The sequence below is a fragment of the Lutzomyia longipalpis genome, chromosome 3 (assembly GCF_024334085.1).
Source record: "Lutzomyia longipalpis isolate SR_M1_2022 chromosome 3, ASM2433408v1".
Lineage (NCBI taxonomy): Eukaryota > Metazoa > Arthropoda > Insecta > Diptera > Psychodidae > Lutzomyia > Lutzomyia longipalpis.
Genome location: NC_074709.1, coordinates 16,756,920 through 16,782,571, shown reverse-complemented (window position 1 = coordinate 16,782,571; position 25,652 = coordinate 16,756,920). Strand labels below are relative to the sequence as shown.

General features: G+C 35.1%; 1 protein-coding gene across 5 annotated transcripts; it reads left to right on the top strand.

The window, feature by feature from the left end:
- Positions 1-3,303: 3,303 nt before the first annotated feature.
- On the top strand, positions 3,304-24,292 carry LOC129793945 (ras-related protein Rab-37). 5 transcript variants are annotated; one of them, XM_055834485.1, is made up of 9 exons: positions 3,304-3,901; positions 5,594-5,737; positions 6,013-6,276; positions 6,346-6,456; positions 19,367-19,477; positions 20,313-20,421; positions 20,521-20,631; positions 22,235-22,376; positions 22,479-24,058. In XM_055834485.1, exons 2-9 carry the CDS (start codon positions 5,732-5,734, stop codon positions 22,588-22,590), a joined length of 966 nt encoding a protein of 321 aa, XP_055690460.1. In that variant the 5' UTR covers positions 3,304-3,901; positions 5,594-5,731; the 3' UTR covers positions 22,591-24,058. The 5 variants fall into 5 exon arrangements, with proteins under 5 accessions (XP_055690460.1, XP_055690459.1, XP_055690457.1 ...); XM_055834484.1 differs by lacking the exons at positions 3,304-3,901; positions 19,367-19,477 and having other exon boundaries at positions 5,269-5,725; positions 22,479-24,292; XM_055834482.1 differs by lacking the exons at positions 3,304-3,901; positions 5,594-5,737; positions 6,013-6,276; ... (3 more) ...; positions 22,235-22,376; positions 22,479-24,058 and adding an exon at positions 13,622-16,089 and having other exon boundaries at positions 6,413-6,456.
- The last annotated feature ends 1,360 nt before the right edge of the window (positions 24,293-25,652 follow it).

Here is a 25,652-nt window from a genome sequence, read left to right as displayed (position 1 = left end):
GAAAAGAAATTCATCCAACAATGGAAAACTATTTCACAAGGAGATGAAATCATGGGAAAATCCATCAATCCCACCCGCGTTCGATGACTCACAGATTCTTAATCCAGAAACCCTCAAGTGTGGGTGGTATCATACCCCCACGCTAAAAGTTTCCACTCAGGAGTTCAGGATATTTTGGCGCGTAGCGGAATTTTCCGCAATAGTACTATCATCCTCTGAAGGTGACCCAGAGGAGACCCGACACACTTCTGACCATCTTCCAGGTGCTAAAAAAAATTATTTTATTTATGACCCCGCGAAGCAGATGGCAAGACGAGCAAAATGCAACTCCTAATCCCTTTTCCACATGAATTATCTAATTCTTCGTTTCGTTTTTCTTCTCTTTTGCTTTCTTGAGTGTGGCATTTGAATATTTTTTTGCTGTTCCTTTCAATGATCTCGAGCCTTTTTCGAGGATGAGTTTTGCTTTCGATTTCATCGCTTCCATTCACAATTTTATATCTTCAATTGATTTTTAGCTGTGATTCTTTCTTCAAAGAAGCACAGCTTCTGTGTACACTCAAAAATGCAAAGTCGTCAGATCGGGCTCAAACTTGGGATAAGCACGAATTAGGGTCCCTACATTCCAAAAAATGGTGGCGCCAAAAATTTTTCCGGCCGGCCGTCCGTCCGTCCGTCCGGCCGTCCGTCCGGCCGGCCGGAACCTTTCGCTAAATTACAAGAGAACGGTAACAGATAGAGACTTGCGGTCAACGGCAAAGTTCATATATCGGGTGGAAGACATACGATTATGAAGTCAAATCCGACCCCCCACCCTCCCGTCCGCCATTTTGGATAACTGTCAAATTTTGTTTTCGCTATATTTCAGCCCCTGTTATAGCTAGAGGTCTGAAATTTTGATATGTTGTAGGGGCCATCAAGACCTTTCCAACGATACCTCATTTTCGAAAATCGGTCAAGCCGTTTAGCCAATATGGCCGCCACAATTTTTCATCGAAAATCTGCCATAACTCGAGAACGGCTTGACCGATTTTGATCAACTCGGGCTCAAATGAAAGATATTAACGAGCCCTACAACTGCTCGGAACATCGCAAGTTCAAAAAATGACCGCAAGTGGCGCTAAAATCGAAAACAAAATTTTCGATGAGTTTTCGATGAATATCTCGAGCACCGCTTTATAGAATTGCTTCATATTTTGATATGTTATAGTTGACTATAATATCTTTCATCATGCCAAAAATGAAGAAAATCTATGTAGCCGTTCCGGAGATATCGCGTTTTAAAGTTAACATGTCATATCTTGAGTTGTTCAAGTCTAGCGCCCCGCGAAGCGGGGCGTTTTATATATACATATACAAAAGTAAAGTAAAATATATATAAATGCATAGATATATACATTATATATACATATAAAATGCAAAGATAAATATATATAAACTGCAAAGATAAAAAAAATAAATATAGCATGGATGGAACAGTATAAAGCGAAAGAACGGTAAGTAAAACTTACGGGCTGTGATTCTTTCTTTGTCAGTGAAATGTGAAGATGGCAGAAAATTGAGGATGGGCAAATTTTGAGGAGAGACTTACTCGTGAGCCGAATCACAGCCAACGCCCTCCACGATTCAGACTTTCTTCAAAATTTCTGCGCGTTGGCTGTGATTCGGCTCGCGAGTAAGTCTCTCCTCAAAATTTGCCCATCCTCAATTTTCAGCCATCTTCACATTTCACTGACAAAGAAAGAATCACAGCCCGTAAGTTTTACTTACCGTTCTTTCGCTTTATACTGTTCCATCCATGCTATATTTATTTTTTTTATCTTTGCAGTTTATATATATTTATCTTTGCATTTTATATGTATATATAATGTATATATCTATGCATTTATATATATTTTTAAACTGTAATGTCGTGTAGTTTAATAGTGGGAGTAATCAGTGTAATACATACTCTATTTCAATTTAGAGGATGTTTCAAGGTCAATCTGTTTTTTGAGGTCGCATTTGAATTTATGCCCGTTAAACTTAGGGAAGAATCAAGATTAGCTTATTAATTTTATTTATTGTATTTTCCTTTCATTTATATCATTTATGCTTTTGAAATAAATATTAGTTATAAAAAAAATTTGATATTTTTGTAATTTAGCTAAAACTTATTTTATCATAATTAAAAAAATATAGTTTTATATAAAAATTTATTAAAATGTGTAATTTCTTTTAATCTGTAATACAATGTAAACAAGAAATAAAAAAATCGACTTTGACAATTACTTAAAAGATAAATAAAAAAAATTTCATTAAGTCTCTTACATTATTATCAGCTACACTGCAAAAGATTAGAATCATTTTACGATCTATTCAAAACAATTTTGGACTTATTTGCAACTAATTTTTTGAAATTTCATTAAGAATTTCAAATTTTGATAAAATGAAGCTTCACTTTGGTTCAATACAAATTGGTGGAACTTTACTGCAAGGATTCGAAGGATTCTTTGAATAGATTTTTTAATATATAAGTGTAAAATCAAAATTTTACAATGTAAACTGCATTAATTATGAGATGAATGATTTTACGGATTTTCTGTCCAAAAAAAATATTTAAATTGAATTTTCTTGATTGGATTGTAATGAAATTTCCATTTCCTGCCTTCACTGCTGCAATTCTATCCACTAATACAATGAACAGCCACCCCAATATGATGGTGCGATTGTCTCTCAAAGTCACTTTGCTTCTGTTCTTCGTTGGGTTTTTTTTATGTTGGTCTTTGACCAAAAACTCGTGTACACGGTACAGGTGAATTTTATTTTAATTAACTTAATAATATGTTTTATTTTTTTTTCTCTCACTCATTTGTCACTGTTCTATGTCAAATGCACACAGGGCATCATCTTCAATTGCACGTAGGCGAGGAGAAGAGTGAAATATTTAGAAGCATTTCGTGTGTGTGTGTGTCACCCTAAATAGATGATGAAATGATGGTGGAAAATGTGCGGGAGAGAGGGGAATAATTTTGGAGAATTATTATTAGATTTCGAGAGGCTGATTAAATATGGAGGGACCCTCTTTTTCAATTTCACCCAATTCCATGTATTTTATATATTTTTGGTGTGTATGAGACGGAGCCCGGGGACGCGCGTGTGGCACAAACTCACAGGGTTATCCTCGCATCACTTTTGGTGTGGCTTTTGCAATTCGGGAAATGAATTGATGAAGGGACACATCTTGGGTTTTGCCTTTTTGGGGCTAAATTTTTCCTCCCCATGAAGATCACAAAATTGTGCGCCTTAAAAATTCTTCTTTTTCCCTCTTTTAGTACGTGCGGAAGACATCCATTGGGCATGCGGTATTTGGGTGATGCCAAAGGAAAGAGCCACTATATGCGATGTGAGTAATTGGTGAATGATTGTAGATATTCTCACTCTATGGGCACGAGGCTAGAGAGAAGCCAAAAGCTATTGAGAATAGGAGTGGCGTGTAAGGAAAAGAAGAAAAAAACGCACTGCTTGTTGAAGTCTTGGTGGAACAGTTGTCGAGTTTCAGCAGCAGATGTTTGCCTTTTATTCCATTTTCTGGCCTTTCCTCCTCTCACTCACTCTTTGGATACCTGGAAGATATATTTTATTACTTCTTTCTGCCATCGTCTCTTCACATCCTGATAATTACTGTTCAACTGCCTACATGCATAGCACAGTGAGACACTTCTTCTATTGAATTTAAAAATCAAACTACGTATGTATAGATGTAGGTACCGGAGGAATCAAACAAGATGCATTTTCACTTTTGATTAATCCCCCTTTTTGCAGCTCTTTTGCATCCTTTCAACTCTAGTAGATGAAGTTACGAAATATTGAGTGCGATAGTAAAGCAGAAAGTTCTTCAATGAAAGGACAGATGCTTAAGGTAAATATTTTCGCAGTTCCAAAATTTCGTTTATTTTTATTGAAAACAAAAATACAAAAAGCTGTTTAAATATTTATTTCTATGTTATGTAGGTATATTTTATTTGTTTAAACCTTTTATTTGTTGAACCTTTCATTAATTATATTATGCAAAGGCTTTTTCTTTAAAAATAATGCTCATAAGATAAAAGAAGGAGGAGGGAGGGAAATAATAAGATAAAAAATTAAGAAAGTAAAACAATTGCTCCAGTAGGATCACCTTTATGGTACGGTTTAACCTCTAGGCCGCCAAGCGGGGTCGTTGAACGACCCCAGCCCTATATTTCGTGCTATAACTTAATAAATATAAAAGATACCATTCCCATCTTTTGGAAATAAGTTCTTTGGTTATCTGAGGAGGTTGTGTAAAAATTTCAGCTCAATCCGTCCACCACAAGAAAAGTTATTAAGGAAAATGTAGAAGAAGGGAATTCAAAAATTGGTGTAACGGCCATGCTGCGGAAAATTTCTTAGAATGAAGTTAGTCACATCATAAATCATATGGTTGAAGGGGGTTGAAGGGTTGTGTTTACTTTCTCACTTTACCTTCTCAGTGTCAAAATTATCGCGAATAAGTAACATAAACAACATAAAACATAATTAGAAGCATATAAATGTGCAAAACAATAAAGAATATTCGAGAAATATTGCCATTTATCACGGTGCGGGAAGTGAGGGGAATGTGGGGAAGTAGTGAAAAAAAATAGCAGTTGCGGTCAACTTCGTGGCAAATTTCTCACGAAGAAAGTGTGAAAAATGAGTGAAAAATGTTTTTCCCTAATATCTTCTTCTGCGTGTTTCCGGGTGGCGAATTTGTGATGCAAGGGGCAAGAGGACTATATAAGGAGTCTAAAAGTAGTGACCCGACAGTTCCCGGTTTTATAGTTTATGAGAAAATCGACTTCCTTCTTGGGGTCGTTCAACGACCCCACCTTGGCGCTCTAAGGAAGCTCCAAGGTCTTGGCGGCCAGCAGGTTAAATAAGAAAAAAAATATATTTTTTAAAATTATTGTCTTTATTACTTTTGTTTATTTTTTTGTAAATAGAACTTAAATATATCAAAACACATTCTAAGATTAGTACCTATTTGATTTTACAGATTCAGATTTAAAAAAATTATCTTATTGTACTGTTAGGTCTATTTGAAATCCTCGTTTTAGAAGATCTGCTTTAAACTTGAGATAAAGGATAATTTTAAAAAATCTATAAACTTAGTGTTTCTTATTCCATTTACTAATTTTAAAAGTTTCATTAGGAAAAAAATAATTTGCTTTTCTTTTCCATTTTAATGTCGCAAAAATAAAATTCATTTTCGAATAGAAATAAAATTTTTCCACAAAATCCCATTGAGAGGGGAAATTGTTGGTTGTTCAGCTTTTCCCTCCACATTGTGGTAGTTTTCCCACACACATACCTACAGTATATATTTTGGGAGCTTTAAATGTCAAAGTGATAGTAAAAGCTACTAAGAGCATCTGGAAAGAGTGCGTGATTCTCAGGAAGTGTTTTTTTGTGTGTTGTTCATTTCAAAAAGTTTTCCAGCATTTTAGAAGCTTTTTCACCCATTTGCCTTTAAAAGAGATTTTTTTTTAAATAGTAAAATAGAAAACTTTCGCCTCAAGTATGCAATAAGAAGATATTTGGCGTATTAAAGAGAAGCGAGCGCACAAGTTATGTTGTGTTGAGAATTTTCTGTGAGACAATAAAAATCGAACGAGGGGGGTGTGTATCGTTGTTACTTCTTGTGCGCGAGGTCGTCGTGAGGTGAAAAGAAGACCAAAAGAAGGTAAATATGGAGGTTAGTAAAAGGTCGCAAGTTCAATGGGGGGCAATGTGAAACAAGTGCAAATTCTCCCTTTGATTTAATTAATGTTTACATCTTTTCCCCCTCAACGTGCATTCATATTGTCAACCTGTGATTGATAAAATGTGTTGCATGTGCGCAGAACATTGCCATGGTTCCACTTTCCCCTCATTTCCATTTTCCAATGCGCCATTTGTGGGGATTTTTTTTTGCAATGTATTAATATTTGCATATTTTTGGGGCTGTATATATTTTTTTCGGAATGAAAGATGATAACAGATGATAGCCTGAGTGACGAGGTGTTTGAGGATGAAACAGCCACACGGTACAAAATCAACAAGAATTCCAATTTGGATGCAGCTGATGTGGATTTTCGAACATCCTCCCCTACGGGATATCCTGGGTACAAACCACCAGCTGAAGCACTTCGTATGTATGGCCTCGAAAATGGCATCGAAGATGACGATTGGCGGTCCTTTAAAATCGAAGAGGACGACAACACCAAGGAATTTGATGAAAATCTCACCCACAAGGTAAGGAATTCCACCTAATTCCCTCTGCATTACACGCAATTATTAATATCAATATCTTACATTTCTCAGACCATCCTCCTCGGAGATTCAGGTGTGGGGAAAACCTCCCTCCTCGTACAGTACAACTTTGGGGAATTTCGTTCGGGAGCCTTCTCTGCAACCGTCGGGATCGCTCTAACTGTAAGTGCACTATGAACTTTTCACCACCCTCCCAACCATTCCAAAATTAAGAGGTTCTGAAGTTGAAATTTCCGATAAACTTGTAGAAGATTCAATAGAATGGAAAATGGCTTTGAAGGACATTAATCTCCTTGCACCAATATTTTCACTATACCCCTACAAAATCATCCCTGGACTAAACGATTCTAATACTTACTCAGCATAAATCTCAGTCAGATTATCTTTGCAAATATGAAGCAGGACTTATTGCGAAGTTTGTTGGAATTATATTGTCTTTAGCTAATAATAGGAACATGCAAAAGTTCTATTTTTAGCAAAATTCTTTATAAATCAATATTTATGAGATATTTTCTTGAATGTCAATGAATAAATTATATTATCATTTTATTGGTAAATTTAGGGATAGAATCATTCATTAATAAAATTTAAACTCTCGAAAATTTATATCAGTTATATTTATTGAATTATAAAATAATTTTAAAATCAATTATGATAGGGAAGAGAGGGTCAAAAACACTCAGATTCTATGAATATGTCAATATTCAGTGGCTAGCCAGAAAATTATTCAAGGTTTTTGAGATTAATAAATCATTTTTACGGTTGTTGCATTTGAATGTGGAGGTTTCGACAAATTATCCATGCAATTCTAACGTTTGATGTTTCTTTTTTAATGTTCATTGATTGATTTTAATTTTTAAATTAAATTTTGTTAACTTCTAAAGAAAAACTTTAAATGCCTGAAGAGGATATTTAGGTACACAAACACTCTCTCTCACTCTGTACCTATGCCTCTGATTGTTATCTGGATTAAAAGGATTAAAACTTTACTATTCCTAAAACAATATTTTACTTTCAAACGGAAACTATACGATGTCCTATTGAGTTAGGTATTAGGCAAACAAATCAATGCAACAGCCCTAAATGGGTCCAAAATGCATTGCTTAATTTTACACATGAGAATCTATTTCACGAGATTATCCTCATGAATTGATTTGAAATTGTAATCGATGCTTCATTAATGTTACCCAAAAAACATCCCTCATTCCCTAATGTAGGGGTAACTGGGGCAAAATGTTATATCGCAAGGTTCGGAAAATGGACTGAAAATGCATTTTCCCATTGAGATAGAAAGAAATCGTGTGAGACAAAGTTGTAGCCCTGAAAATTTCCTATAAGACAGTCGTCATTATAAAATTAAAATATTTTCTCAGTACATACCAAGGAAAATATACTTCACAATTAAAATTAACAAATTGCCCCATGTTCCCCTATATGTTTTGTGTTTAATTTACCAACCAGTTGCGTATTTGTAAAACAATTTGCATTGGTGGAACTACTGGACTGTTAATAGTCACATAGTATATATACATTTTCATTAAATAAGTTGCTTTTTTGCATTAATTTCACGATAAATTTGATTATTGTACTGCTCATTGAGTTAAATTAAATTCCCATGAAAATGGGGTTGCGCTATATTAATTTGATGCACAAATTAAAATCGTATTTTGACGTTGTATTTGATGGTGCTTTTTCACCATCTTTTTATATATCGGGATGCAGAACAATGTTGGCATGAAAAGCAATGAAAGCTTATTAATAACCATTGATTGATAGAAATGGAAAGACAGAATTTTCGTGGAGGTGTGCGAATATTTTGTAACATTGCATAAAATAGAATATGGTATAACGAGAGGGCGGTAATGGTGAAATTGTGGGCGGAAAAGGGGTTATAAAATTGTATATATATTTCATGGTGGGCACACCACAAAGTTTTGTATTCAACAACTCTCGGGGAAAAGGTAATTGGGAAATTGATGAAAAAGCTCTGTGACTGCGAGGTATGATTTCTGGAGGATGGCGCGTGGTTTTTGCAGGAGAGACGAAGCACTGTGAGAGAGAATGGTTTGATGAGGTAGAATATGCGGTGGGATGCTGGGGATGATAGGTTGAAATCAGAACATCTGGTTGTCATAGTAATGACCCTGTGTGCAGTTTAGCTGCCAGGTAACCCAATCGTCAAGTTCAACATTATATATTTTGTATTTATGTATGTTGTTTAGTATAACATCACAGCAAAATTTTCACAAGCACCCATTTCTACTCTGTGCCCAGGTGCCCAGCATGGAGCATGCTTTGTGGAGGGTGTCTCAACAGGGTATATTCAGGAGGGAGGGCATATTTAATTTCACAACAAAAGACTCACACTGGGGGTATACGGAACGATTAGCGAAATTAATTGTGTGGTACTTTGGCGGTATTATTCGGTGGAAATTCCACCGTAAGATCTAAAACAGGGATTTTGTTAATGTAGTGTGGAAAATAAAGGGTTGATTTACCGTGCAATGTGTTGAAAAAATTTGTATTTATCACACCCCGTAGTCCACACATACCCACACATACCCCTTACGTTAAATGTGAACGAGAATTCGTTGAAAGAACTTTTCAAAAATTAATAAATCGTTTAATGCGATTAAAAAAAATCTCTTCAAGGAATCTTACCAAAGAGAATTTTTCATAACATTCCTTCAGTCGCTTCACTGAATTTCCATGAAATTGTACCTACACATACACAATTTTCGGATTAATTTTTCCTAGAATGATTTATCTATGGAATTTTTCATACAACATTAGACATGGGAATTTTATCAAATGGAATAAATATTTTTTTTCTCATATCTCCCATATCTCCTTAGAATTTTTATATTTACAAACAAACCCTTAGATTTTTCCGTGGAATTTTCCCAGACTGAGAAATCATCTAACTCATCACATTGTTTCAGCTATTTAGATATTAATGTTCATTTATATGAACTTCGGTTGATTAGCAATTTATTCCGTTTTGAAGACAAGAATGAACCCAAAATAATTTACATTTCAATTAGATTTTAGCATAATTAACGAGACTAAAGGGCATCCTAAGGATCTCGATGGGGTAATAAAATGCTTTTGTACTTTTTCCCACGCACAATTTAAATTTGTCCCTGCTCATAGTTGTGGGTTCAGGGGGTCACAGAGACTATATAAAATAGCAGACCACCTCTCAGCAAGTCGGAAAACTCGCTATGGTTGTGCCTATAATTAGGAGACAATGTGGCAATGATGTTGACCTCTATGCGATGGTGTTTTAACTCAATTTGTGGCTAGAATTTCACGACAATGCGTAATTTTAATGTCGCATGCAAAAAGTCCTCACACGAGTGAGGGAAATATGTTGTGTTTTCCCAATAAATTGATTTTTTTTAATTCCATATACGTGCTCGTATTTTCTAGAGATGGAGGAGTGTGGGGAAGTTGTGTGGATTTTATGGCAAGGGGGTTGTGCTCCTATCATGTGGTCGCCGAAAAACGAGAAGGACACACAACATGATGCTGGGAGTCTATAAATAAGTTGTCGATGTATGGACTGTTTGTAGGTTGAGAAGGCTCTTTCAAAAATTCACAACTTTTGTAATTCATTAAAAATGAGATTAAATTATTTTTGAATTCTGGTTTGGAACTGATAAAAGTTTGTAGATAGAATAACGCACCGGAAGTATATAGCGTGGTGCAGATCCTCTCTATACTTGAATTTTACTGTAATTTGTACGCACTTAATAATGATTGTAAAAATTTATTTTAAATTATTTTTGGTTTGATCATTGAAGACCGTTGTGAAGTACAGACTTCTATACAAGGCAAATAACATAAATTAAAATTTTATAATTTATGATCCCTGAAATAGCCAAAGTATAGCATAAAAATGAACAGAATTTGTATGATGTTTTTGTCCAGTAAATGTTAATCTGTTTTTAGAGTGAGTATACCCCCAAAATCCATAATACGTCTACCCTGTTTTCTGTCAATCTAGTCGCTTTACTGTTTTATTTAATTAATTTAATTTTAATTGAATTAATTTTAATCCATTCGAAGTTGAAGCTTTTATGCAATATTAAGATGAAAATTTATTGATCTCTGATTTTATTTTACCTAAAACTCATAACTGTATTATGTATACTAATTTATATAGTATGTATTATGTAGTATATCTATATGTTTTCAAAAAAACAGTCATTGAAAATTTCGCCTGATTTACGTAAAAGTTAATTTTTAAGAATCATTTCAGCTTGTGAGCTTTCTTAGCTTACCCAGGGTTTTTATATCTATATTCGATGACAAAACTAAGTGAGATTGCTGAAGAGCAACAGGATGCAAAGGGGTGGGTTGTATGTTGTTGGGATTGCGGGAGAAACCTGCTGAGGGGTATTCGAATTTGATAGAAAATTTTGTGACATTGATGTATAGTGCGCGTGTCTGTGGCCGTTATCAGTCTCCCTTCACTGTCAATAGATTTGCGCCATATATTTAACAATTCGCAATTTACCCCCCAGTATCAAGCGAGAGAGCATCGTGAGTGGTTGTGCCTCTGCATAGGAACGGTGTCTGTATAGCTTTTCCTCAATCTCTCAACAATTCAAATTAATTCCACTGAAAGTTCTCAAGGAATTCTTGGGGTACTTTATCAAGCGGTGTGTCTTAAAGCCACTAATTAACTCAACAAGTGTGAGGAATATATTCATATGCGAGTTGAAATTAAACTGCTCGTGCGGGGGATGGTGCGCTTGTGAAATTGCAAAGGATGATTTTCGCGAAATCGCATGATGGGAATTTTCTCTTACAACCTCTTGTGTCTTGTCTTGTGCGAGGAATTAATTTTTAATGATTCCCTAATTAAGTGACACACGAATCTCTACAGTGCTTACGACATCGTGCTCAAGCATAGCAGGATGGGGGATGAGGGTCCCTGGAGAAAAATAAACGGGCAAGGTTAAAATGTTTCGGTTTAGGGTTTCCCATGGATGGATGGGGGGATGACAAAAGCACGCAAAATGGGGAGCTTCACTCAACAGGTTTCACTTTTCAGCAAGTATTGAGTTCATCAGTGTTGTACAAGATAAATTTTTCACCCAATGTCATCCCCATCTGGTGCGGATTTTCCAGGATTTTCCTGATGGAAATATATGGGATTTTTTTTTTCAAAAGAAATCTAATATGAAAAATAAATTATTTATCCCATACTTTGTGATGAAGTTGCAGTGTGAGGTGGATAAAGTAATTAAATTATACTTCCTTCGCTGATTAAATTTAGAATGGGATTTTTTTGTCAAAGGGGAGACTAAAAGAAAATTTTATGGTATTTCGTCATAACTCCTCCCCATGCCACGATGATTAAGCAATGGGACAACGGAAATTTGATTTCCTAAATTAGCATATTTTCCCCTTCGTTTTGTATGCTATATGTATTTGATTAGGTGTCTTTTGTGGGGGAGAAAAAATTTTCAACGTAAAAAAAAGCTCAAAGATAAACTTTTCACCAAAACGAATGAACAATTTGAGGGTATTTTCTTGGAATTACCTTAAAATTGATTTTCCAATCTTTATCTCTTCTCAATATTGTTTTCCGCAAATTGCTGTTGTTTTTCAATTTTTCATCCCATAAACATTCTTCTTTTTGGCAGGAAAAATGGTAAATAACGGGGTTGTTGTGTGTAATTAATTAAGGAAAATTGTTTTATGCAAGAAAAAAAAACACATAATTCTTTGAAGTTGTTACCTCTTGAATGTCCTTCGTATGAGATTAAATGCGAATGTTCAGTGAATTTACGATGGAATTTCCATCTGTTGAAGTTGCAAAAATAATTGACATATTTTTTCTTTGAGTCAGTGAATAGAGAAGATTTAATAAAACAACCCTACCATATTTTCCCCCATTTACTCATTTTTCTATATATAAAAAAAAAACTTATGTATATAAAGGGATTTAAGGACAAATTGATGAGATACTGAGAAATTTAATACTTTTTTCAATACACACAGAGCAAAGAAAAAAAAAGGAAAATTTATGAAATTATTGCTCAGTACGTTAGAAAATACGTAAACTTGAATTACTTCGCTTTAAGGAGAAATAAAAGCTTCCAAATGATCTTTATTTTAGATACCGAGAGACAGAAAAAAATATTTTCAAATTCCGTAATTTCCAGCTGTTGTTCACCCCTTGAAAAAATGAAGTGAAAAATCTCGAGTAAATAGAGAGAAAACGTGCAAAAGGTTTATTTTTCTTCAGAAGCTTTTGAAGAGAGTATAAATAAAACAAAAAAATCACCTTGGAAAATTCTTCATTTTGTAACTTGGAGCACTTTCTCACGAACACAGCGCTTTTCTTTTCAATTCCTCTAGGATTGAAATTGAATTTTTTTCTCTGGAATTTTCCCCTTTGCCACGCAACAGACGCACAATTTTCACTCTGTGTAAAGTAAAAGATGAAGAAATATATGGGAGAAACGGTGAAGGAAACGAAGAGGAAATTATTTCAAACATGAGCTGATTTTAACATTTTCAGTATTTTCTTTTGGAAGAAATGGTGAAAAAATATCTCCCTGTGCGATGGGAAAATTTTTCATTATAATTCCTCATCTAATCTCGTATCATTAACATAATTAAGTTGATTTTTATTATCTTTCCCGGCATTTTTCCATCACTTGTTCCCTCTAGCTGGGGTATTACTTTTTTCACGCCAAATGCCAAATTTTATGTGATAATGAGTAGAGAAAGTAAGAAAAAGTATAATAAGGGGGAAAAGTTGTGCAATTCAACGGAAAAGGGGTTCGTTATTATTAAATTTTAGGGACTAACTGAATTTTCTTCTTTTAATTTTCCTGGAATTCTTGGAATATTCAATGAATCAAAAAGTAGCAATGATCATTCTTTTATGCGTCACTTGATTTTTCTTTGTTTCACCTATCGCTGAGAACTTTCAGCAGATGAACTATTTTTTCAAAACTTTACCCTTTTCTCCCCGACAAAGAATTTTTATTATCAATTTAGTAGAATATTTCCAAAATAAGTCACCTAAAAGGCCAAAAACTAATTTAGCAGAATAAGAAAATTTTTTAAAATGAAACAAAGGAAATCTTTTCCAATTGAGCAACCTCTTTGATATATTTATAGATAATCTCATTTACCTTATCTCTCTCCCAATTTTCACACTCTATACATCCATTTGCAATTTCACTATCGCACGGGGTTTTTGTGTATATAGTGGCAACCGACTATATATTATTTGCCCCCTTAGGATAAAAATTTCACATCTCGTCTAATTCTCCCCATTCCGCGGTATTCACGTGGTTAGGTTGCTTGCTGTGTGTGTGGGACTTTCAATTGAGGGAGAGTGATGTACAATTCACGCGCCCCGCGCTCACCACGACCGCCGGAGCCCCAGCAGCGCAGAGAGTCCCTTGTAAAGCCAACGTGGGTGAATGTGAATCCCGGACAGGTGTCCCCAAACACCCTAAATGCCACCTTTGCAGCTGGGATGAGCGACATGGCGATACTGGGGTGCCAAAAAAAAGCAAAAAAAATGGCGGGCGATATGGTTGTCTGTAAGGAGTGCAAGCGTGATATTCGTGATAGATCTGGTAAAATAAGTAAATCTGTGACTTGTGTTGATTGTGGGAGTTCCTTCCATGCCTCATGTGTTAGAATTGATCAAAAACGCCTTGAAGAACTCGTGAAAAGTGGCCAATCTTGGAGTTGTCTCAATTGCAAGAGAAGCAGCTTTGGACAAAAGGCAAGTGCAAAAAACTCTGTGGCTGCGAGGTCCAAATCAGTGTCTGATGAAAATGCAGCTGCAAGTAGTGCATTTATGCATAAACTATCAAGCATGGCCGTGGACCTTGGTGGACTAAAAAAGGCAGCACTTGAGATGGGAAGCAGCCTCCCGGGGGCCCCTGAGATTTGTGGAAAAATTGATTATCTAATAAGTGAGGTCAAGGTAATAAAAAACCTTATCAGTGAGCAAGAGAAAAAAATCGCCAATATGCAGAAAGCCCAAATTGAATTGGAGAGTGATAATGTGAGGCTGCGAGATGAAATTCGGGGAATAAAAGTATCCAGTGAAGTGGAGAGACAGAGAAGCCTCAGAGGGAATATTTTACTCTGTGGTCTTCCCACTGATGTGGATTTGGACCCGAAAAGTGTGTTTAAAAAGCTATGTGTGAGACTCAATGTTCAACCTGAAAAAACTGCTAGTGTTGGTGATCAACAGTTTCGTCGCATCCCAGTGGAAAATAAATCAGCAAAAGAAAATAATTTGCTGATTTTAAATCTCAACATGGACCTTCGTGATGAAATTGTGAGAAAATACAAAGAACTTAAGAAAGAGAAAAAGCTCTTAAAAGCTAGTGATTTGTTGGATAGTGGGGATGGAAAACCAATTTACATAAATGAACACCTGAGTGGATATTTCCAGTTTCTGTTTAAATTGGCGCGCGATATGCGGAGAAATGGCGTTATAAGGTATGTGTGGATCTCGGAGGGAAAGCTATTGGTCAGGAAGGAAGAGGGTGGAAAAATTCACCAAATTAAACATCAGTGTGATCTCGAAAAACTCCAGTGATGCTACACTTTCCCTCCACCACACACCTTATATTCGCGCTAATGTAGATCTATCTTCGGTGATCTTGTCATCCACTTCAGTGAATTTTGTGTACCTCAATGCGCGGAGCTTGAAGAATAAAACGGATGATATCCAAGCAATTATAGACACTCTGAATGGGGATATCTCGATGATTTTTGTATCGGAGACATGGGTCAGAAAGGATGAGGACAAATTTGTGAATCTCCGTGATTTTGAGTTTGTGAATGTCGCCAGGCCGGGAAGGAGTGGAGGTGGCTGTGGAATTTTTGTGAGCAGCAAATTGAATTTTGAAGTGAAGTCAACATTTGCGGACGATTTAAATAGTTTTCTCACAGTTGAAGTCCATTTTGGAGCAAACAAGGTGTGTGTTCTGCTGGTTTATAGGCCCCCTGGGTACCTAAAATCAGATATTGCATTATTTGAAGAAAAACTGATGTGCGAAGTGAACAAAATAAAAACGAAAAATGCAATAATAGTGGGAGATTTCAACATTGACTTGATTGCCACTTCAAATCCTGCCAGACAAATAGCGAATGATCTGCGCTGTGCAATGGCTGCTGAGGGTTTCGTGCTATGCAACGATCACACGGTGACACGGCCGGACGGACAAACGCTGCTGGACCATGTATACACCAACAATTTGGGCCTAAGGTTGAATCTCAACTATGCAAACCTGGATATTTCCGACCATGTTGTGATGTTTGGAGGATGGGAGAGCAGCAGTGTGTTGTGTCGAGACAAACAATCGTATAGTGTAGTTCGTTTGAATAAAATAAATTATGTAAAATTGAAAGAGGAGTTAAAGACAGTGAAATATAAATCATGTAACAATGTTAGTCAATCCTTAAGTCTTTTTTATGAAGACGTAGATAATGCCCTGAGGAAAAACACATCCCAAAGAATTGTAAAAGTTAATGTTAACAAAAAAATGTGGATGGATAAAGAATTTAGAGAATTAGTTGTAAGAAAAAATATTTGGTTTAACAAGCATCGCAAAGATAAAAAAAATGTAGAAATTTTAAATGAATATAATTATTGGAAATGTTGTGTAGAAAAATACAAGAGTGATTGCAAAGAAAAATATTTTGTAAAAGAATTTGAGCAAAATAAAAATAATCCTAGAAAGAGCTGGGCAACAATCAATGAATTAATATACGGTCAGAAAACTAAAAAGAAAGAAATAGAACTATTTAAGGTAAATAAACAAACTGAGCTTGTACAAAAATTAGACTCACTGAACAATTACTTTGCGAATGTAGGATTAAACTTGACAAAAAAAATTCCAAATAAAGCATGCTTAAATTTTTCCCGACCAAAAAAGTTGTTTTCCCTCGAACCAACCACAAGTATGGAAATTGTATCAATTATAAAAAGGCTCAAGAATACAGGTGCGGCTGGTGTTGACGGACACACGACAAGGTTCTATAAGACATGCGCACTGGAACTTGCTCCGCAGCTCTCGGCGATGATCAATGATGGCTTACGTCTAGGGCGGGTTCCGCATCAGTTGAAGGCTTCCAGAGTCACCCCGATCTATAAGGGGGGCGACAAGCTCAGTTTGACCAATTACAGACCAATTAGTGTCCTACCGGTGATGGCTAAGATCTTGGAGGGTGTTGTGGCTCAACAATTGACTGACTTCATTCATGGCAACTCGATCCTCTCCAGCTGTCAGTACGGGTTCCGTCCCCGCTCTTCCACGGAATCTGCCATTTTCGATCTTGTGTCCGCCATTCAGGAGGCCCGCGACCTGGGTTCTGTAGCACTCACGGTCTTCATAGACGTGAGAAAGGCATTTGATGCAGTGGACCACGAATGCCTCTTGCAGAGATTGGCTGCCTGTGGAGTTCTTGGAGTTGCGAGGGACTGGATGGAGGACTACCTCCGGAGTAGGACCCAGATCATTACCCACCAGGGTGTGGCGTCAACAGAGGAGATTTGTGGTGCCGGGGTGCCCCAAGGCAGCCGCCTGGGCCCGATTCTCTTTACACTATTCGTGAATGATTTGGAGAGGGAGGAACTTAGAGCCCAGATCTTTATGTACGCGGATGACATATGTTTGCTATATACTGGCGCAAGTTTCCAAGATCTGGCGGAGAGTGCGAATGTGGACCTGGAGAGGTTGCTAAATTGGTCTGAGCGTGGCAAAATTACGATCAACAATGATAAAACAAAATACATGCTATTTGGTGGGCGAAAGGTCTCGCGGATCTCCGTGACCCTGGATGGAGCTCCCCTTGAGGAGGTCTCTGAATTTCGCTATCTGGGAGTAACTATTGATAACCGCTTGGAATTTGAGTCCCACATACAATCCCTCATATCACGGCTGTCCGCGGTCAGTGGAGCGATCAGAAGAAACATGAACCGGAGCGTGAGCCACAGCACGAGAAGGAGTATGTACTACTCAATGTGTCAGTCCTTACTGACATACGGTGCTCTTGTCTGGGGCGTCTGCGGAAGCTCAGACATGATCAACAGGTTACAAAGAGCCCAAAACAAAGCCCTAAAATCTATCTTCAGCCTCGACAGGCGAACAAGCACCGAACATCTCTATGATTCTCTACAACTGAACAACGTGAAACAACTGGTACAAATCCAGCAAGCCTTACACATCTTTAAATTAGATAGAAGAACAATTCACTCTAGTCAGACACTTCACAGAAACCCGAGCAACATATATACAAGAACCAACGACAATATCCAAAATACAAAGCCTAAAACAACCAAATTTGGTCTTAAGTCTGTTAGATTCTCTGCAATCACTACATATAATACCTTAATGAACACAAATAAAAAACTAAAACACGAACAAAACATTACAAAATTTAAAGCCTCTATCACAGAAATTATAAATCCAAGTATTACTTAGTTTCACGATTATCTATATTGCCTACTTTGCATTTTTTTTCCTACGATTGTTGCCCAGAATTAGTTTTTTGCTGTTATTAGTCATAAGTAAATCATGTATAGTCCAATATGTGTACTTATTAATGTACCTCAGGGCAAGAATTTTCAATAAATCTAAATCTAAAGTCAAACCACACAGGAGGTGGCCAATGTGAATAATAATGCGATTACAGGCGCAAAGCACCAAAGTCTTCAGCAACAGAGGAGAGAAGTGGAACTTTATGATATTTTCGCCAAGGTATTATCACAACAAATTCATTTAAGTAACAATGAGGATTCACCTACGTAATTTGCAAGGCGGACCCCACAGTTGGGGTGAAGAGCTTTCCTTTTTTTTGCTTTTCCTTCGTTTTGACTACGAAGAAAGAACCTTCTTCTTGAAACTGACGAAACTTTTTATTCATTTCCTTTGTTCTCTATTTTTGTAGAATTTACTTTGATGATGTTTTCTTTCATTTCTGTCCTTGTTAAAGGATAGTTTTCGTGGAAAGATGAAATGAATTTTTCCATTCAAAATGCAATTTAATTTTAATTCTTTTTTTTTGGAGAATGAAATTATAATTGTGTGCATAATTAATGGAGAAAGTCCCTAAATAATGAATCAGGAGTAAGCAAATCCAATGAATAAAATAGAAAACAAGAAAATTTTCTTCGATTAAGAAAATTTGAAATTTAATATATCAAAATTTGATTTTTTCAATTTATTTTTGACTTTTAAATTATTTAAATTTGTTTCATAGAATATCATAATAAACTTTTTGAGTTCAAAATTTTGTTTGTATTGATTTTCTTAAAAATATTCGTATTAAAGCAATAATAATATAATCTTTATCAAAATTGACTGTTTATGGCAAGTGATAAAAATGATATTAAACCAAGAAGACAATACTTAAAACCATTACATTTTTATTTGAATTCATACGTTATTTTACTTTTTTTCTTCCTTTTATCCCAAGAAAGGACATTGAATTTTTATTTTGATTAAATTTTTGTGTAAAATCTTATCTCAATTTTTTTCCTGATTAACTACAATATTCCTTCGTTGACTCTTTCAATTAAAATGAAGATTCAAAATCTCTTACAATTTTCTCAAACCCATTTACAACTTTCTCCATAAAGCCAAGTTCTAAACTAACTTGAACTTTGTAGACAAATTTACTCATATTATACCCAAAAAAAAGCTCTTATTCTGTCTCCTTGAGCACCATCAAAAACTTATTTCACATTATAGCTCATCAGATTCACGTTAAACTTTACGGGTTTCTCCATTAATATTTTAGTAAATACTTTTTTTTACGATAAAATACATAACTTTTTTTCCATGTCAAATGCATCAATAAACGTGACCATGAAAATTGTGATGCACGAGGCGTGCAACATTCATCGATTGTGGGTGCAAATCAAACGCAATATTACATTGAATGTCCTTTGATATATTCATTCAACACTTTGTTGCAACTTTTTTTAATGGTTTTCCACTCATAATGAGGGAAAAGTTTAAAATGCAATATAAAAAGGAAAAAAATTATGAAAAATATTAAAAATGTATAGGTGATGCTTCTCGGTGATTCTGGAGTTGGGAAAACGTGCTTGCTGGTGAGATTCCGCGATGGTACATTCCTATCTGGGAATTTTATTTCAACCGTTGGAATTGATTTTAGGGTAAAGGGATTAAACTTTCAATCATTATCTGTGTTTTCTTTATGCATCGAAATGTAATTTGTTATGTGTTGTAAGGTTTTTTCTTACTTTGGGAGCTTTCTTTAAGTTAAGTGCTTACTAAAAAGATGCTAAATTGGAAGAAAAGAAGAGCAGGAAAGCTCCCAAAAGCTTTATCTTAAAGAAAGATCTTCGTAGAAAAACTCTGTTAAATATACCAATAAGGATTCTCAATGTAAGTCTCTATCGGTCCAATGCAGAATATTATCCATTTGATTGAGTCCTCGCAGAAGCAATTTGTCTTGAAGATTCCTGTCAATATGTGGGAATTGATCCTGAAAAGCTGCTCTCGCCATCAAAACTTTTTCACCCCTTTTAATCCCATTATTCTTGATTTCTTGATGTGTGTGTGTGCTTTTATTTCTCTCTCAATGTGGAATGTCTTTATAAAGGGATCGTGAGAATATGCTTTGCGAGAGAGTCCTGTGGTGATAACTTTTCTTTTGCAAAGTTTTGTATTTTTGTTCAAAAGTTCTGTGTGAAACTTAACTTAATTAATTGATTGTGTGTTCTTTCGTCGTATTTGTAACACTATGTCCAAGCTGTCGATGGATCAAAAATCATCCACAAAAATGTTTGGAGTTGAGAAGCATGAAAGAGTGTCAGAAAGTTTTTTTTACAAAGAATTTTCAAGGAATTTCATCTTCAGACTCTTAAATTTTTTTCTCGTGATTTTTGCCGTTTTAGCATTCTGATATTTTTTCTATGTTAGTTAATTTCTTTAATAGATTATTATTGTTTCTTTTTTTTTAAACAAGGATGTGTCTTTTTCTTGCAGAATAAAATTGTGACGGTTGATCAAGTTCGTGTGAAGCTTCAAATTTGGGATACAGCGGGCCAAGAAAGATTTAGAAGTGTGACTCATGCCTACTATAGGGATGCTCACGGTAAGAATTCTCTTGGGGTCCCCTTTGAGGGTGAAAAGAAGAATCATTCGAGGGGTGCTATTGTGACTTTTTTTCGTCTTTTTTCTGTCCTACCCACAGCTCTCCTCCTCCTCTACGACGTAACGAACAAAGTCACCTTTGACAATACACGTGCCTGGCTAGTTGAAATCCGGGAATACGCTCAAGAGGACGTCGTCATTATGTTGCTAGGTAAGGATAATGGGGGTGTTCCTTTTTCAATGCGCACCATCGAGCTTTTTTCAGTTTATTACATTCACTCGCTTGCTCTCTCTGCCAAAAATTGCCCAAAAAACCGCAAAACGCTTTAATAAGTACCTCTTCCAAAGCATGAATGAGGAAGAGCTCTTGAATATAATATGCTTCAATTTTATTCCTTTTAATTAATAATGATTTTCATCCAGCAGTCTTGATTGTTTCCCTTGACATTTTCCAATCAAGCTTTTTTTGCATGTGAATGGAGCTTAATGCTAATTTTTTAAATCAATTTTTCCAAAAGGGAGAAATAATCTTGAAAGGAAATCAAATTGAATTAATTTAGGAGTGAGTGGGGTAATTTAGCAAATTTTAATTTATTATATTTGATGTGGTTTGTTATTTATTAAATTATTTTCTAAAATTCAAGGTAATACAGTGGGACCCCAGTACAACGACGGCTTGGTTGAACTACTCTCGCATTGAAAATAATGAGTGTGAAGAGTACATCCGAGTGGTCGTTGTTCTGGGGTCCCACTGTATACTTAGAAGAAATACCTGAAATAAGTCACTTCTGATGAAATCTAATTAAATGAAAGTTCTCGTTGTGTCTAAGAATTTTCCGAAGATCTTTCTATGAAAGCTCAGTGCAGTACAAAAACTCCTTTGCACGTGCTTTATTCTAGCAAGGTAGATATAAGATAGATGGTCTTGGTTCTTTATTTTGATTCATATTAGGTACTTGGTTTGAGCATTAAGTTAACTGGAATGTACGTATTAGGGAAGAAAAGGGCAAAGTGAGTTGTTTCCGTTGTTTCACATTTCAATTTCACTGGAAAATATCAAATTGAAAATTCCTTAATCACTTAAAAAGGAAAGATGAGGTTTTTATGATAAAAAAGTTTTTAAAATAAGGAATATTTTTTAAAGTCAAAAAGTATTCAAGGAAATGTAAAAGAATGAATGAATGAATGAATAAAAGTATTTATTGTAAGCTGGCCGAAACCTAATATACAGATAATTCTTTACAAAAATTCTCTCATTTTAAATATCATTCAGTTGAGTTTAAATCTATAGACGGGTTTTAAGTACAAAGGTGCACTCCTAAATTTTAAAGTTAATGAACTTTATGAAGTTGATGACGTGCTCCAAGATTTTGAAATGTAAAAGATATTATTCATTTCTGTATGGAAAAACCGGAAAACATTCGGAATATTCGTTATACAACTAAAACAATTAAAACAGAAGAATAATAAATCGCCAAACGGATTTTTAGCTTTTTTTAATCATTCTGTAAAAGAACGTAAAGACGTGCTGAAAAGTGAAAACAATGACTCACAATTGTGATTTTTGGCTCTTTCAATGCATGAAGACACCAAAAATTCTCAAAATAGCTAAAAGGTAAAAATAAGAAAAATTCTCGTTGAAAATTAATAATTAATAAATAACATCTCTTAGCCCCTGTCTCCTCTATTCTACACTTCTGCTTTCTTTTTGTTGTTGTTGTTGCTGAAATCCCTGGAAATTCACGATGTGGAATTTTTGTGGCGAGAGAAAGCAAAGGGATGGTATTTGTTGATTGGGTGAATGGCTCTTGTAGGGAATAAATCGGATTGCGGTGCTGAGCGTGAAGTGAAGAAGGAGGAGGGTGAACGCCTGGCGCGGGAGTACAATGTGGGGTTCCTCGAGACATCGGCAAAGACAGGACTCAATGTAGACTTAGCTTTTCTCGCAGTTGCAAGGTAAGTGGTGGAATTTATTTAAAAAAAAAACAACTGTTTTATCAAATATTTGCCTAAATTTACCTTCCGAATAATTAATGCTTCTCTTTATATTTTCCATAGACAATTAAAGAGTCGAAAGACTGAATTTGCAGCGGCTGATGATGCCAAATTCAATGTTCAGGAATATGTGCGGGAACACGCACAGAGACCCACATGTCCGAGCTGTATATGAAAATTTCTTTAAAGAATTTTCAAAAATGAAAAAAATGTGCTTATTCTGATTGCAGGAAAGTTTATATGAAAGAAAAAAAAAAAGAAGAAAAACTTGAGCATATCAGATTTAACTTTTGGTGAACAACAATCATATTTGGGGGAGGTTTTTTGTGAGCTGTAAATGGGAATTCACGCACGAATGTGATTTCCCAGAAGCAAATTTAGAGAAAATTTTTAGTGTTCTTTGATGAGAAAAGCTTTAAATGGGAAAAACAAATTGTATAACATTTTTTCTGATTCAGTAGCAATTTGTGCAACACTGAACGTTTGTTCGACTTTTAGGAAAGAAAACAAAATTGTGCAGGATGAGCATAGAATTTCTTCTATTAATATCAAACATCTGATGGGGCAAACAATTGAAGTATATTCCAATTCACGAATTATTCTGAATATTTAATAATTTATCTATTGATTCGCGAACCAGGAGATTTTTTGGAAATATGAATAAAATCGTTAATTTAACAAATTTTTACAATAATGGGATTTTTTTTGTAAAAATCGCGAATAATTTAATCTGAGATTGAAAGAATTGAAAATAATTTTAAAAAATATATTACCCATTCAAATGAAGAGAATATTCTGATTTTTTTAAAATAATATCTGGTTAACATTTCGTGAAGATATGTAGTGAATAACAAAAAGAAGCTCCAGTCGTTTTGCTCCTTGAGCTTTTAACTCAGCAGAATGCAAAATAAATTTGAAATTCTAATTGACTCGTTAAATTTTCCCAAAATGAGTAGAGTGTTGATGCATTTTCCCCGTTTTCCTTATACGCTCTCCTAGTTCCCTCTCACAATCTCTTGGACCACACTGTTTGAAAAAATCGTTGCTGTGTAAATGATTTTAGGCATTAAAATTATGTAAAAGCGCTCCTTGCGAAATTGTTTAATATTCTTGTGTAAATAAAAGGACGAGGTGTAGAAAAGTAAAAATTGTATAACCATAAAATGCCAAAAAACGGACTAATCAAAATCCATATCCTACAACATTTATCACATTTATAAATAAACAAAAAGATGTAAAATGTAAAGATCCAAAAACAGTAAAGTTGGGTTTCCCCGAAAGATCTTGTGAAGTGGATGAAATTTGTATAATGTTATTATATGAAATTGTTGCAAAATGGAAAAAGGGGTATTTATTGATGTATTTTCATCCCTTTTTCCAACTTCGTGAAGGTGGTCCTACTCCCATCCCACGCTAAACGTCGTTCCCACGACTGTTTCTTTGACCAATTTCATTACGTGTGAATAAATCCTTTCACCCGTGGGGGAGGAAGAATTCAAAGATTTCACCTTCACCTGGCTCATTTGGATTTTCGGGGAAATTTTGTCACATAACAAAACTATATATGTATATAATAAAATGCTACAAAGAAGTGCTCATATTTTCCAGGAGAGGAATATCCTTGTTTATTGGATAGACAAAAAGAATATTTAAAAGAAGTGGAAAAAGTATGAAATTAGTTTGTTCTTTTGAAAGAAAACTCAAAGTAGAAAAAAAAAGTTGAAGGTGACTAGAATGTAAAAAAAAATAGTTGAATAAAATCTAGATTCTTGCTTTTAAGATGAGGAATAATGTAACAAAAAGGCATAAAAAGATGAACATTGTAATTTAATGGAATAATAGCGACAAATAAATATTTATTGTATAAAACTGGAAAATTTGGTTTTTTTAATTATTAAAAAACTATAATAGAATGTAAACGAAAAAAAAATGGAGACGTATAATTTTATTTTTTTAATATATAAAGCTGAAAAGTTTGTATGTTTGTGGCACATGAACTCCTCCTAAACCGCTAGGCCGATCTTGATGAAATTTGGTATGGAGGTAGAGGGGGTCAATACGAGTTGCAAGCGCTAAATGGGATTCCGCCCCAAACCCCCTTTATAGCGCCCCCCACAGGAAAATTGATTTTTTCCATTTTCTATCTGCTGAAGGGTCAGATAACGGGATTTTTTTATTTTAAAATTTTTTTCGGGGTACCGTATTATTTATGCCCTCTACTAATATACGCTCCCCTTTTGTAGCTTAAAATGGAGTTTGCTCACACGTGATTGGGGGCTCGGGTTGACTAGTTAAATATATTTAAGAAAATTAATTAAAAGATAACTGATTAAAGAAAAAGAAAATTTATTTTGTTTTTAAAGAAAACATAAAGAAATCCCAACTGAAAGTTTCTTTTAAGTAGAAAGCTTCGTAATTTAGATTTAAAGATAACTTAATTACTTATGTTATGTAATTCATTGAAGTCAAAAAATCTTTTTATTCATCTTTCAGTGAACGAATTCAGGGAAGCTTGTACCATTTTTTACATTCACGGCAATATCGGCAATATCCTTCAAGTACAGCTTTACAATTTGGACATTTATTATCTTTCTCAGTTGTACGATCAAACCATTGAGGCCAATATCTCTTCATTGTAGAGAAAAACTGAATTGATTCACTGTAATTTCCAGAATCAACCCAATTAAGAAGATCCAAAAGTTGTTTCTCCGTCAACAGGGATGGTGGCTTTGCACACAGAATTATCTCATCCAGAGACATTGTTGGAAAGCGAATTGAATAGATCAAATTTCCCATTTTTCTCCTCATTTCATCTACAATATCAACAGCATTCTTTGAAGCTTTCTTCATCATTGCAGCCACAGCAGCATAGAGATCATATTCTGCATCAATTTTGAGGCATGGGGACTCCAAAATTTGCTTAAGTACACTCATATGGATTTCAGAACCATTGAGTCCCTCAATAATCGTGATTGGATGATTCACGAGAATTTCGAACATCTTGTCGTTCAATTTCCTAATCTGATATTTCTCCAAAGCTTCATAGTGATCCAACAGATTTTCTTCTGTGAGGTATGAACAGACAAATTCTATGACTGTCTCGATCACCGAAAAAATGAAGTATTTCGATGACATGTAGAGGATCTCCAGGAAATTATGTTCTGTTACTTCAATCGTATCTTTATCGCCTGCATCTTCCTCGTCGTTGGCATAAATATGCTCCAAGATAATCTCGAA